Here is a 15,948-nt window from a genome sequence, read left to right as displayed (position 1 = left end):
CACTAAACTGCTTTTCAAAGTGTATCTTTGTAGCCATGTTGTCAGAACCCATCAATATGATCGGTAAGTGACTAGAATATTGCCGAAACAATTTGGTGTGGCTGAATTCCCAATTAGCAGGCCTCCACCAACCATTATGCAGTAACCGATGGGCACTCATAATTGCAACTTCCTCTATATAAAGATGAAGCGGTAGAATATTCAGGAGCACCTCCAGAGAAACGCTTGGGGCCGTTCTCTTAGCTCCTGTAATGCTGACACAGGCCAGCCTTTGCACAGGCTGAACTGACTTAAGCACTACCCTCAGCCACCAAACCACTGCTGCATACGTCAGCATAGGCCTGACTATCATGGTATAGATCCAATACACAACCTTTGGGCTAAGACCCCAAGACTTGCTTATGGTACCCCTTACTCTCCAGAAAAACATTTTTGCCTTCCTGATACTGAGTTCAAGATGTGGCTTCCATGTTAGTCTACTGTCGAGAATAACCCCGAGGTATTTTACCTCAGTCGATTTGACCAGGATGGTCCCAAAGAAAGAAATATCATTGAACAAGTCTTGCACCTTCCTTCGAGTGAAAGGAATCAGGCTTGTCTTGTCAGGATTGACGGTGAGGCCAACATCCATACACCAGCATTCCACAGAGATAAGAGCTTTTCTCATCATAGTCGAAATGGTTCCTGGGAACTTCCCAGAAATTATCACTGCGACATCATCAGCATAACCAAAGCCACGATAGCCATCCCTGTTTAGTCTCACCAAGAGTTCGTCCACAACCAGGCACCACAGCAGGGGTGAAAGAACACCCCCCTGAGAACACCCCCCTGAGGACAGCCCCGGCTGATGGTGACCCTTAGCGATTCTCCAAGGAGGGAAGATTGCCGATCAGTTAACATAGAGTCGATCCAAAGACACAATGCATCATTGATACCAAAACGTTTAGCAGCCTTAAGAATGACAGCCTTAGAGACTTTATAAAAAGCCGCCTCGATGTCCAGAAAATCAGCTAGCGCTATTTCTTTGAACTCAATTACACGTTCAAGGCAATTAATTATGCCATGAAGGGTAGTCTCAGTAGATTTGCCCTTTTGATAGGCATACTGAGCATTCGAGAGGGGTGTAACACTAAGAACCTCCTCTCTAATATATCTATCAACTAATTTCTCCAAAACCCTTAGGAGAAATGAAGTTAGACTGATTGGTCTAAATGCCTTAGCCTCGAGAAAACTAGCTTTCCCGGGCTTAGGAATAAAGATAACCTTTGAATGCTTCCAGGAGTTCGGTACGTGCCCAAGAGCAATACAGGACCTGTAGATTCTGCACAACACAGGAGAGAGAATATCTATTCCCTCCTGCCTGAAGGGTGCCTTGGGTATTAGCCTAGCTGATTATTATTATTATTGCTATCCAGTCTTGATGTACAAAGTTAAAAGTTACTTTTGTAGTGGACGGGGGAATACTAACGATTTCCCCAACAAAAACTTGTTTAAGGTGCTTATGCTCTCTTTAATGCGCTATTTGAATACTGTGTTTATGGTAAGTGCCATTTCTTGCACTTTCAATAGTGAAATAAAAAACACGTACTTTTAGCTTTTTTATTCTTCTTTCCATTTTTTCTGTAAAGAAAGCTGCGTGAGCTTCTTTATATTTCTTTAATGCACTGAAATATTTCTGGTCCTTCACAAAAGTTTTAGCTTCTGCTTTCAGTCTTTCAAATTTTTCAAATTCATCTTCTAAATACTCTTCCATTTTGCAATAACCTATTAAACAAAAACATATGACTAATTATCTTATATTATAATAATTTAGATACCAATACAATTTTTAATTTTAGGTGCTTCGTGTTAAAATTATGCGTCTAATGAATACATTAAAAATTTTATACTCAAGCTAATCTAATTTATAAAACTTGGCATAGATTATTCATGTGCTCAGCTCTGTCATAACTGTAGCCAAGAATGTATTCAGATTAACAGGTAATATGTGCATCATTCCAGGAAAATATTCTACAGCTGTACCAAGAGAGAGCCTGCAATCCTACCAGAGTTAATTCTGCCTTACCAGGAGAAACTCAGAGAAAGAGGCAAAGATTCCATGAGAAAGGTAGAGATGCATGGTTTTTTTTTCAGGAATCACTAGGCAAACATGGTGCTGTCCATATCTCTGTTAACCTGTTAATATTATGTAGCTGGCTATAGAGTAATATCGCCGTGACGTATGTCGACGTCACCCATGCTTTTTCCTATAGATAAAAAACTGCCCTCTAAATGGCAGCCATAGCCCAAAGCTACAGAGCTATACTACTCTATTGATAATCAGCCATTCAACACACAAAGAGGTTTAAGCACAAGGTGTGAAAATATTTGTGAGGAAAAAACATTTGTTACACATTTATTACCTCATACATTCTAACTCCACACAATTGCTATTCGCGATAGACAGTGTGACCCCTAACGCACATGATTTGATACCTATTTTTGTTTGTCTTCTAAGTTACGTTAAAAAATAAATTTTTGATCACCAATGACTTTTCACACTACCTGTACTTATCTTTAAGCAACATGGGAAAAGTAATATTATTCTTATTTTGGTTGCCTTTCAGCTTCAGTGATGTTAAGAATAAAATTTTGTGGCTATCTCAAAGTTTGAAATTAGATCACTGATCACATTTTTCTCAAACTTTTTCCAAAATGAAGCGCAACGGTATAGAAGGTATTTTCCACTTATGAGGCTAATATATCATAAGTAATTCCTAACGCCTCTTCTTACTTTTCCTCTCTACAGTTAATTAACTGCTTCTATGTTAATTGGTTTTAAGTGACAACTTTAAGAGCAAAAATTTTTCTCTTAAAATACAGTAAAAAATATCTTTTCTCGTAATTTAATTAAGTTCAAAAGATTAGCTTTTTTGAGCATTGAATCAAAGACACTTTTCCAGATAAATAGGGAAATTCGGTAATTGCAATTAAAATTTAAAAAATAATACCAGATAATGATAAGCCCTTGTTTCTGAAGAATGAAGACTAGTTTCTCTTTCATTTGCAGTTGCTAACCCCTACTACACGACCATGATTTTCACCGTAGCTATGGAATTTCCCGCATTTTCTAGAATTTTTTTAATTTTTTTAAGTAAAACTATGGTGTTGGCAAAAGACCTTAGACACCACACCACAGAAAAAAACACAGTAGTTATTGTGTTTATTATGTAATAGACGCTTCAATAAATTATCTTAAGTATCATCCCAGGAAATCGCCAAGAAGCATATGTAACATAATTATTAATTAGAGTAATTATGTTACATATGCAAGAAGCAATATTTCCGAGAGTCAGTAAAAGCAGTCCATATAACGCTCGCTCTATTGGTATGGCAGAACGCTCTATTCAAACTTGTTAATCTAAGCTAGACGTGAGGGCCGAGACCTTCACTACTAATCCAGGAACTTCGTAAAAAATGCCCCCGGGCTTTTTTGCATACACCTTTATTTAGTGTCTATAAACGTTGTGTCAAAAGTCCCCATCATTGGGGTGTATGGAACTTTTTTTGGCGGGAAAATGCCCGGCAAAACTAGTTTTTCACCAATATCTTCGTTATTATTACTTTTACAGCTATACTGTCAATGACAAAATTAATGCTGAGCACGTTTTTTACAAGAATGGTCTTATTTGAATTTAGCGTCAGAGGAGTCGTTTCTGCGCAATCGCAGTACCACTGTTTTTAGTACGGCTTCCATGTTTTTTTTTGTGGAAAAAAATATGCCATACCTAAAAATTTCACAATCGAAAGAGGTTATGGTCTTATAGAACCTCCGCAAAGTCCTAAAGTCTGCAGTGCCAACTTTCCCCGCCATCTTGGAAAATGGCCGCCATTTTATATTCGCTTATAATTCAAAAATTATTTACCCGAACTCAACGTATGAGGTTTCATTCTTCTTCAAATTGTCTTATCCTTCTTTATAAGCTCTTAAAAGATCGATTTTATCAAAAGGTCAAAGGTCACGAGCTAAAAAAGTTAAAATATCTTTAAATTATAACGAAAAACGGTATATTTCTTACATATTGCTTATTAATTTAAACTTCTAATAATATTTCAAAGTAGCCCGGTTGCTCTGGAGAAGGTTAAAGTTTAATTGGATTAAATTGATTAAGTATTTATTTTAATATTAAATAATAACTGATACCCCACCCTTCGTTTTCTAATAAAAAAACGTCCTTGGTTTTGTTTAACGCCAATTTCAAATGAAAAATGTTCTGAGGCGAATTCTAAGTCAAAATGTTGCGCTTTTTTCGAAAAAAATTGTTTCAAGACTGCCCGACTTGACATTCAACCACCAGGGGACATTCTAGGTCGTTACGACAACAGCACATGCAGTTTCAAATCGAACGGTACGAAAGATATTTTTGAAAACCAATTTTATAAAAATAAAGTAAATATCAAATAATTAATTAATAAAAACATTAATAAATAAAGCGCTGCCGTTCGGTAGCATCATCAGATGCACATCGCACCTGATGATGCGACCGAACGGCAGTGAAACTATAGTCGTGTCTTTTAATAAAACATTTTTAAATTTTACTATGCAAGAGGGTTCGTTTTTTTAATCTTTCTATATTTTAATGCATAGGTTTATTTTTACCATATTAATAAATACATAAATTAAAAGTAAATAAAATACATAAATTAAAAAGTAAATAAAATACATAAATTAAAAAGTAAATAAAATACAAATAAATAGATATGATAAATTAATGTTTTAAAAACTTATCGTTTTTTAAACTTATTATTCTTCGCTTTGAGTTTCTTGTTCTTTGTTTTCATTTTATTCTTGTTCTACAATTTCATTTTATTCTTGTTCTACAATTTCATTTTCTTCTTGTTCTTCATTTTCTTCTTGTTCTTCAATTTCATTTTCTTCTTGTTCTTCGATTTCATTCAGGGCCGTGCTTAGAGGTCTCGCGGCCCCGGGCGAAATGCATGGGTGAAACTGGCATTGTTAGTGTAGCAGCCCTCCGGTATATACATCCCCATGGGGAAATTTTAGCGGCCCTGGGCGACCGCCCGGCTCGCCACCCCCTAAGCACGGCCCTGATTTCATTTTCTGCTGGATTATCTATTTCCTTATCGCTCTTTTCTTTTTTTTTATTTCTATTGGTTCACAATTTTGGCATGATTGCCCGTGACAATTACCGCAAACTGATGAACAGTGAAGTCCGAGCTTTCGACAACCACATAATGGTTCAAGGAAATTGAAGAACAAGAAGAAAATGAAATTGAAGAACGAGAGGAAATGAAAATGAAGAACAAGAAAACTCAAAGCGAAGAATAATAAGTTTAAAAAACGATAAATTTCTCTCCCCGATTGGGAATTTCAGCGTATAGGTTGCTATCATTGCTATTTCGATATTCAATGAAATGTTATTTTAAAATTAGGTCTTAAGAGGAGGAGGCTACTATTTTGGCTCTGCCATCTTGTTTTACAATAACATTATTTATTTCTGGTATTACCAAGAATGTAGTTATTTATATTAGGAAGAATGATTATGTCGCTATAATCGGCGGGCACTTTGAACGCCTTACCTCCCGTCGCGTGGGGGGGGGGGCAAAGCAAATGTCACCAGCATTTGATTCCGTCGCGTCGAGCACGGCCAACTTTTGATCTCTTGCGCTACAGCGGCGAACCCATTCGTTGAAATTCCGTGAGCAAAACATTTCCCCCTATAAACTGTACTATAACCTGTAGGAGTTCAGCGCCACACTCGTTTTTATATTGGCTTCAATGCAAAAACTATTCTAAAAATAATATTCCGCTAGGGGCGCTCAAACCATACATATATCTTTTGCTCATAGGTTAACATAGAAACTTCAACGAATTGGTTGGCCGCTGTAGCGCGAACAGCGCGTGATCAAAGTTGGCCGTGCCTCGAGTGACGTAAATATTACCCACCAATGAAATACCAGGACTTTTGGATTTATTTTAAGCGGCGGAGCGTACTGGGGGGACCAACGCAACGGGAGGATTGAGAGAAACGCTAAAAAACGTCTCGACATAGACATTATCAGTAGGGTCTTCGAGCCGGTCCCAGGGAGTATACAGTGGACGGCCTCCACCGAGTGGAGACTGCTCCACCCGGTGGAGGCCGCTCCACCGAGTAGTAAACGTACAAATGCAGGGTGGCGCTGGTGGTGAATTGTAGAAGGCAGCCGCCTTTCTGTGTATTAATGGTTGACAGTCATCTCTTTACCCACCTCCGGAAAAGAAGGGTTATGATCCTGATTGACAGTCCCCGCTTTCCTTGGGCGGTGAACGTGTAAAGCTATAGAGAGTGGTGAATATGAAAAGGTACAGACTTTACCCCGATAAAATGGAAGTCATATAAAAGGCAGCAGCCTTTCTCCGTATAGAGAAGGTTCTACAGAAAAGAAGGGTTTTAATCCTGATTGACAGTCCCCGCTTTTTCACCGCCTGTATGAAACGCGTACGTTTCTCGGATACTATTGTACACGTTCTACCGTACGAAGACCGTGTATAATACAAATTGAGAAATAAACAACATTTTATTATGCAACTTAGATTTAAATTTGAACCACTGATTTCCCCGATATTATTAAAGTGGCGAATGAGTGGTGGTGAATGTTATAGTGGTGGAGCGAAATCCATGGGTTTTCCGCTGTGGCGATGTGATATACAATGGCGCAATAGCTAAGTATATAAACTCGAGTGATCAGCGGATATGCATTCAAACACGAAGAAGAATAACCCGACAAGAACTATGTAAGTATAATCCTTTTTATATATATATATATATATATATTAGTCCTCTTTCTCGGAGGGTTATGTATTTACTTTTGAATTATAGGCATAAGAAATCAATAGTCATTGATTTTGAATTCTTTGACGGGCGGACCGAAGATGAAAAGCCGGAGAAAATAGTGAAAGAAGCGTCAGCCTGCTCGGCCGAAACTACACCCCGAGTCGCATCGTGGCCTTTCCTGCCGCCGTACCCCCGAGCTGACCTCCCTTCCCGCACTCAACGACAGAACACCTGGGTTGAGACTTGAGAAGAACGTGCACGGCCTTGCTTGGGACTATGGTTCCACCCCTTACAACAAATTGGAAGAGTGTATGCGAATGGCCACTCGAGGCTATGACCGCGTATTTTGTAAAGGCGAGGAGAAATGCCTATTTTTATTAGAACTAATACACCGCGAAGTGATAGACTTAAATGGTGTAGGGTGTCCGAAGGTTACTGAATTAGACGAAGACGGACCAATGTTTGCGTGTCTTACTCCTCACAAAACGAACTTTTTAAGTAGGAAAAATTCATGCGCTCTTGAAAAGAGTACATTATTTTCCGAGTGGCTATATAAAAATATCAATCTTGTAACTGAACAATTAGCAGATGAATAAAAAGAAATTATATTTAGATCAAGAGTTTGATTTTTTATTTTAAAAATATTTTTAAAAATAATATAAAAAGTACATTTTTTTTTATTTTAAAAATATTTAAAAACATAATATAAAAAAGTACATTTTTTATTTTAAAAATAATATAAAAAAGTACATTTTAAAGAATTAAAAAATATTTTAAAGAATTAAAACATATTTTAAAGAATTAAAAAATATTTTAAAGAATTAAAAAATATTTTAAAGAATTTAAAAAAAAACACATTTTCAAATTCTAATAGTTCTTGTTATAAAATAACCTTGGCCATCTTGTTGAAATGTTGCCTCCCCGCTTCAGCTCTGGATCCGTTTTCTTTCCCACTAAAGAGCTTATGAACTCATTCTTAGGCATTGGCTGAACTATTCCAGGGCAACATTTCAACAAGTTGACCAAGGTTATTTTATAAAAAGAACTATTACATTTGGAAAGTTTTCCAAGGTGGCCCTTGTAATACATTGTAATACACACACCCCTTTTTATAGGTACAAATTGGATATGTCGGGTTTTGCCCATAGTTGTAAAAATAACATTCTCAAAGGTTAAGTAGTAAGAAATACCCTAATGACACTATGTATTTTCCGTGATTTACGATCCATAGATACTAAATATAGAGAGAAACGTAAATACCCTAGAGTAAAACTACTGTTGCGGAAAAACCATCAAGTGTTCGCTTGTTTTCGATGAACAACGGGAGATGGACAGTGAAAGGTTTTCTTAATATATTTGTGGTGATCCGTAGTAGAAACCACTCTCCTCGCACTTCCCCAACCTTTTCCCCTTTATGTCAATCATTGACGCGCGTGAAAATTGGAGAAAATTACAAAATGTCCTTAAGAAACCCAGTAACCAAGCTAGGCCTCTTAACTTTGGATACGCTACTTTCAACGTAAAGGGAAAAAGAGAGATGCTCCACAAAAATTGCACAATATTGTGTTTGGGTTAAACCCCGAATACACCACTCTCGGACACCGCTATAGGCACATGTTATTTTTGACCAATGAGAATCTTGGTGGTGAATCGGTAAAAGTGCCGAATCATGTTAGGTCTATCAATCGGTATAAAAGGGAAGTGTACGGGTGAAAAGGGTCACATTCGGCTTCAAGATGTATTCGTGTAGTACTTGTAGCCTCGTTTTTACTCAAAAGAGAAACCTCGACCGTCATATGGTAACTGTTCATGGTAATACTACGTTTAATTGTTCCGTATGTGATAAATCGTTTTCGAGACGCGATGCCCTTAAACGTCATCAACGTGCAAATAATCACGGTCAACCCGCGGTACCCATCCCGTCAGCGGGGCAGAATTCTCCACCGCCGCCGCCGCTGATTCCGTTTCACCAACCCGGACCGTCTTCGAGGTCCGAGCCGCCACCGAGGCCCGAGCCACGTATCCTCGATCGGGTGGTGCCATCTACAGTTGCTTCTCCGTCAACTGAGGCTCAACTGTCACCCCGAAGCGCTAGACCATCATCCCCACAGCCGGGTCCATCGAACTCCCCTGTAAAAAGGGTTTCATCCCCAGACTCAAATTCTCCGAAAAGAGTCAGAGTTGAAAATGGTAAGTTTCTTTAACTTATTTTATTATTTCTTACATTAAATTAAATGATTTTTTTTTCTATTAGAAGATCATGCACCGTCAGATCCTTTAAGGGTACATTCTCATAATGAGTTATTAGACGCTGCGGTTGCGGATCAAAATAACCACGAGTCGATTGCGGACTATTCGCTGCACTTATTCTCCGAAAACTTCGACAACGACCCATTAAATGAGTTATTGTGTACCCAAGACGGTGACGATAAACTCGATGATTATGTTGTACGCGTAGAAACCGCGCAAACGCTTACACCGCAAATTACAGACAGCGAATGTGATCGCGCCATGGACGCTTTAGGAGTGATGTTTCATGATAATGACGCGTTATTGGACTCACAAGATGATGAGAGGTTGAGGGATTTTATCGAAAACTGGGACGCTCAATGCGGTGACGGTGCAATCGATCAACCCAAATCTCAACAACCGGATCCCTTAAACAATCGATTAGGCTCTCTCTCTTACGGAATAGTAAATCACGCTAACTGTTGACGGCAACGATTCTCCGAATATTAATTCGAGACGAACGCTCCCGTTCTTTACCAGGTTGAAACAGTCAGTTGAACTTCCATTGAGGTCGGGAGTTAAGTCGAATACGAATAGTGCGTTTCCATTGGCGAATTCATCGCGGTCGATAAAATTTCCTTCGTCAATATTCCATTGACCAGTTTGAAGAAAGAGATTAGCGTATGATCGCATAAACAACTTATCTTTGAAATTTGGGTTTAATGGTTTTGCCGGGACACTACTACCATCAAGGTATAGGGCGATTTGAGTTAACGAAAAATTTTTAAAGTTAAAAGGTGACATTTTGAAGTCTCCCAAATACGCATTCTGGTCCACAAATCCGATCACCACCTTACTCGGTATTTGACCATTATATAAGATGTCTTTGACGCATATTTTGTTGCCTTGGGAAATTGAAAATGAATTACATTCCGTACGGGTGATAGGATATTTCATTGTTGCCAGTTCCAAAGTTTTAGCGTGGGATAACATAATCTCTGGCGTCAATCTAACGTTTCTGACAAACATTGATGCGTGTGTGAAAATGACTTTAAATTTTTCACCGTCTGTGTGTAAACAAAACTCGTTTGAGCTTTTGATAAACTTGAAATTTAGATCTATCAGGTTAGGAATAAGTCGATTTTGTTGACAAATATCGGCTCGCACAACTCCTATCATGTCAATAACACCTTCTTGGGCAAATTTTGCACGTTTCTTAAATCCGTCGTTATTGGAAAATTCGTCAAATTTCCCAGCTTTGTCTTTATAAAATAGAGACGCGGTTAAGAAACTTTCCTTGGCTGGCCCACCATATGTCCAGAGCGTTTGAATCATACTCTTGTAAGGATACTGTTGAGGGCATGATGTAACTGATCTGTCACCCAATGATACATGAACTTCGCCAAAGAGACTATGTAAAAACAAATTTTCCGGACCAACTTTGTCCGCAGGAGTTGTGGTTTTAGATACAGCGTCGTGAATATCGGGTTTTGGTAGAGTTCCATCTGCTTTCACAATTTTCACTTGAACTTGAAGTAAAGTATTTTTCAAATCAATGTAAGTCTCCGAGTTTCCAGCGATACTAAAGATAATTGCTTGGTTTTCATTTATGTTCGATGTTGGATTATATTCAACCCATTGACTTCCTATTATACCAGTTTGAGTATAAGGTACGTGAAATAAGTCAAGTTCCGAGCTAATGCTGTTCTGCGAACTGGGGTGAGCTAGAGACATTGTTCAATGATGATGATTACGAGAATATATCAGACTGAAGCAGAGAACGTCTTTTCTTCTTCCTGGTTCGAACTGAACTGATGATGGGAGACGTTTTACGTTTCCTTTTACGTCCATTTCCACTAAGTTTACTCACTGCTTCGGCGGCTCTTCTTAAGGTTTCTTTCCCCGCCTCTTTCCCCCGAGATTTTAACGCGTCTTTAATAGACACACCACTCGAGACGTCGGAAGCAATTTTTGCTCCGGTATTTAAAAATTTTCGACCAAGGAATGTGGCACCCTTTTTGAGTAAAGGCATGGCCGACCGAAATGCCGAGGCTAATATATTTCCAAGACCATATCCTCTTTGCACGGCTACTCCACGGTATACCGGAATTGATCCGTGTCCAATTTGATTTAAGTAATAGTTATTATAATCGTTTACAGAAACGTGATCCAGATTACGTGGAGACATGTTTCTCCTTTGACCTGCTAACCACAAATGAACAGAAGAAAGATTTTACACCTGATTTTATAGATAAGTCCATGCTCTTCGGGGTCTAAAATGGAGAGTGACGTGAACTTTTCCTCGTTCGAAATGTACAGGCTGACCCATTTCACTCATAATATTAATTTCAATGGTTTGAAAATTGTTATGCGCAATAGGCATATAATGTGGTCGTGAAAACTCTTTCTCAACAGTGTCTCCGTCTTTTCCTTGAATACTTATAATACGTAATAATGGAACATCTGAATCTCCAACCGATCGACTTTGTATAATGTCCGAGTATATGAACAGAGAATGTAACCCAGCGTCCATATCACAGCTAAAAGGCGCCGTCATGGAAGTCACTACAGTTACGTCTTTGCCTGGAGTTCTCGTGAATCCTAATATGATGGCGATTTCATGTGGTATGTAAACTTGGTTCATTTCATAAAGTTCAACAATTACACGACGGTTTGGTTTGTTGTAATATAACTTGACTCTAGAGCTAATATTTCGCCCGTCGTCATCAGTAGTCATGATTTCCAGTAAATCTTCAACTCCGTAATATCCTGGTGGTATTACTATATTAACGAAATCCATTACGTCGTTGAAATTTTCTATGTCAGTCTGTTTTCTCAGTGTCTTAGGTGTTTTAGTATTTGATTCTTCTAATGAATCCGGTAGAGACATAGTTTTCCAAATTCGAACTACACACTCTCCTTGAACGTTATTCCAAGTTCTTGGGTAACTGATTTCAGCTAGTCCAACTTCATACGCTCCCTCAAGTTTCTTTGGTTCCAGTAAATACGTTCTAAACTTGCTTATAGTATTGTTTTTGGCACAAATTCTTCAATATAATAAACATAACTTACATTAAAATATGCAGTAATTCAGACTGTATATTTCACATATTTTTCCATAAAATACAAATAACTCTAAAATATACTGAGGGGCGAACTGTAGTTTAAACATTTTTAGCTAGAAACTGTACTATAGTGTATGTAAAATGTATAGTTACCTACTGTTATGTTTACATATTGTCCTGTAACAACCAAAACCTCTACCGTAAACTTTTAAATGTAAAATCTACATTTTGTTTATGTACATAAATTTCACGAAAAGATCCAGTTCAATCTACAGTAACGACATGGACACCCGTGGGTCCAAAATATACCTGTAAATTCGACAGCATATTTTTCTCTCAGTGTAGGGTTACTTGACTTTTCCAACTCAACTAAGTAATTGGAGAGATTCTGATGAAACGTCCAAAATAATTTCACAGGAACCTTCATAGATCTAAGCTAAGCTACTGACACCAGTTGCTTAAACAAGAGTTACAACCACAGTACGCAAGACAGATGCGGCCACTGCTCTAACTGTAAAGCACCGCTTTATGTATTTTTTTTTCTAAGTCTATCTTTAGAGTTCTAATTGTATATTTTATTGTTAGTACTCTTGCAACACAAAGAGGAACCCCGAATTGAACCCAGCATGTGGCACTGGTTGAAAACCAGGGAACCACTCTTTCTGCATGGGGTTTGTAAGTTCTTTCCCTGTCCATTAAAGGTGTTTTCCCTCAAGTGCGTTAGTTTCCCCTTTCTGTAAAAACTTGTAGAGGCTTAAGCAATAGAGTCATTCCACGTCAAATCAACCAGGTTCATACCACTCAAGTCACCGAATTTGATGAAATTTTCTGAGCAGGTGTAGTTGTGGATAAAACTAACCCCTGTAAAGCAAAAGTGTTGAAAAAAAGTGGCTAAATGTAATAATAGCTCCTCCCGTTATACAGGGTTCTTCAAAAGGTTTAACTAGACTCATTGCACATTTCTTATTTACTCATTTGTTTTTTGTTAATTATCTCAATTCCCTCGCATTCGCAAATTCATCGTACCCCGGAAATCGCATTTCCCTGCTGCTTGGTTTTTAGCTTGTTGCAGCATACTTCCAGGGGTTAGTAGGCCACACTTTGAAGCTCACTGGCGCTTGTTGTATATTGATATTTAAGATTTATTATATTGATTGTTTATGTTTATAGTTCGGAGTATCTCGGGTAGAGGGCGTGATAGAAGTAGGTTTCATCTCCCGCCTCAACCTCCCCCTCCCTGCTGCACCGGCACAGGCAGTCGCGCACGAGACCTCGTATGTACAACTTAACCAATAAACTTGTAATATTTATTAAAGCAGTATCCGTGTTTATTCATCGAAACCAAATACACAATATGGTGTCAGAAGTTATGGACCTGCCGTTCGCGTGTTAACTAATTTCTACACTTAGTGAGTGTTTAATTTTACCACGCAATTCCGCCAAGATCGTTTATAGCAGTATCCGTGTTTATTCATCGAAACCAAATACACAATAGCGCTCTTTTAACTCATCGTAGGACAATGGGGAATAAACAGGCATACTTCTCAACTCACCCCTACAACTCCTTCAAATTTTTGCATAACCTTTTGAAACTCTCTGTATATGTGCCAATATTTTATATATTGTTTCTTGATATATAGAAATGATAATAGCGTTGAAATAACACGGCGGAAATTAATAATAATATTCTTAAAAATTAAATTAAGTTTAGTTGTACTATATATCTAGATACACATTTTTATACCTTTTTGGTACAATCACAATCATTGGTATAATAAGGGACCAATAAAAAACCCGGAGGATTGCAATGTTGACATTTTATAATCTCATTTACTCGCCAGAGACAGTTAAACACTTAATTACAAAAACATCTTTAGATAAAAAGATTGCACAAATGTATTGACTAGTAAAGAATTAGAAAATAACGATAGTGCACAAGATAGTTTTAAAAATCAAACTAGTTTCGGAAACACTTTTATTCCGTCATATGAAACTACTTGATTTTTAAATAAAATTTGGGTATGGAGGGCTAAACATGTAAAAATTGCCCTCTCCTCCAATCTTTCGGAAAATGTGTCGTTTAGTTGCCTATATAGAATAAAATGTTTTTGGAAAATATTAGTTTCCTATCTCAACGCTAGGGGGCGCAAATTAAAAAAACACAAAATTTAGTTTTCTGAGGTTTTCTCCCCAACTAATTGACCGATTGCGCTAAAATAGTATTCATTCGATAGATAAAACTCTACTGCACCACTTTATGTGGAATTGTAATTTTTTTTAAAAAAATTCTACTTTTTATAAAAAAAAAACAATTTTTAAAAAATTTATTTCTACTAAAAACAAATTCGGCACCAACAAATAAAAAAAATATTTTAGACGAGTCTTTACCATTCTATTGAAATCTGCTTTTGATTTTTTTTTAAATATGGGCCAACCCGAAAAAAAAAATGTATAGCCTTAATGTTTGGAAATTTTCTATTAAAATCAATGAAAAAGTTTTATTTAAACGTTTTTCATCCGTTTTTCTATGTCTTCGAAATTTTTCAGCCCATTTAAAACAGTAGATAGAAAATATAGGGGGAAAAATGCTGGTTAACCCTTATTTAAAAATATATACAAATATAGAAAATTATATTTTTAGTTTAAGTGTTTAGAAAGTTAGTATTCGGGTTTTCCACTTTTTTTTATTCCTAAGTATTAAGTTTGATTTGTTTAAAACAAAATATGTATTTTTCGTGTATCCTGCTTTACCTACATAGCGCAATAGATCTGAGAATGAACTAATTTCATATCTTTAAAATTTAAACGCCATCACTACGAATTTTTGTTTGCCCACGTTATAATTCTTCAGAAAATTAATTTGAAAAACTTTAGAAAGTGGTTTCCAATTTACAAAAATTAGTTAATGTATTTACGTAAACATCGTGGTGGTAATTTCGCATTGATTGTTGGTTTTAGTTTATTTACTCAGTACAGAATCTAATAACTAAGGTAGAAGATAATGTTTCGGTAAAGGCGAGAATACGACGAACTAAATTGAAAGTATTTTATCATTCTTTAGCGTTTGAAAATTGATCATGTCATAAATATAATTCCAAGCGTAAAAGTGATGACGGGAAATGTGCCATGTGTCACCATGCTTTTAAACACATTTTAAATAAAAGAAGAAAACGTATTGAAGAAAATTCAGAAATATTAAAAGCACGTATTTTAGGTATTGACACATTAAATAAAGGCGACGAAATATGTAACCAATGCAGACTTAAATTGTTAAAAGTTCGCGGAAGCCCAGAAAAAAGGGAAACACCCGAAGACCTTCCAACTAGTTCTCCCGCTACTAGTACATCTTTCAGTCAGAAAACTGATTCTTCTATAAACGATCCTACTGTCGATTATCAAGATGTTGGAAATGATGGTGAACCAAAAGAGTTGCTAGAAATGCCCTTTTCTCGTGTAGTAGCGACACACAATTATTGTTTTTTCTGTGGATTTAAACGTAAAGATAATTTGGTACTAGTCCCTTTGACAGCTAGGCTGCAAACATAAGGCGGCGGCTATATATTCCTTATGGAAACAGATGTTGCAAAGAGCATTTACTTAAGAAGCGTTTTTATAATAACGAAATTGACAATCTAAATGTTTATTCCACTCGTAGTTTTATGGACGTAACGGAAATAGGTGAATTTTTGAAGCTTATGGCAGTCTCTGCTGACAAAACTTTGTTGGATCAAATGGGAGACTTCAACATTTCCGAAGAACGCTTATACGCTTTCACGGGGCTTTCTTGGGAACAAGTAATAGAACTACGTGAAATGCTGGTCTCCATGAGAAATACTGAT

The 15,948-nt window shown here is 37.1% G+C and overlaps 2 protein-coding genes across 2 annotated transcripts in view; both read right to left on the bottom strand.

The window, feature by feature from the left end:
* LOC149959043 (DNA excision repair protein ERCC-6-like) overlaps positions 1-2,791 on the bottom strand; it is a 47,546-nt gene extending 44,755 nt beyond the window's left edge. Inside the window, exons 1-2 of the mRNA XM_090166392.1 lie at positions 2,774-2,791; positions 1,589-1,764 (exon numbers count right to left, since the gene is read on the bottom strand). Of these exons, the coding sequence (XP_090022518.1) occupies positions 1,589-1,753 (165 nt within the window). The 5' untranslated portion in view covers positions 1,754-1,764; positions 2,774-2,791. The remainder of the gene's footprint in view (positions 1-1,588; positions 1,765-2,773) is intronic.
* Positions 2,792-10,048: 7,257 nt separating this feature from the next.
* Positions 10,049-10,778, bottom strand: LOC149959042 (uncharacterized protein F54H12.2-like). The gene is made up of 2 exons (XM_090167321.1): positions 10,212-10,778; positions 10,049-10,111 (listed from the first exon to the last, which is right to left on the bottom strand). Exons 1-2 carry the CDS (start codon positions 10,776-10,778, stop codon positions 10,049-10,051), a joined length of 630 nt encoding a protein of 209 aa, XP_090023447.1.
* Positions 10,779-15,948: the final 5,170 nt, after the last annotated feature.

Source organism: Leiobunum rupestre, chromosome 2 (genome assembly GCF_980474605.1).
Source record: "Leiobunum rupestre chromosome 2, qqLeiRupe1.1.hap1, whole genome shotgun sequence".
NCBI classification, from domain to species: domain Eukaryota; kingdom Metazoa; phylum Arthropoda; class Arachnida; order Opiliones; family Sclerosomatidae; genus Leiobunum; species Leiobunum rupestre.
Note: the sequence above shows the minus strand (reverse complement) of the source record. Positions and strands in the feature narration are given on the sequence as shown.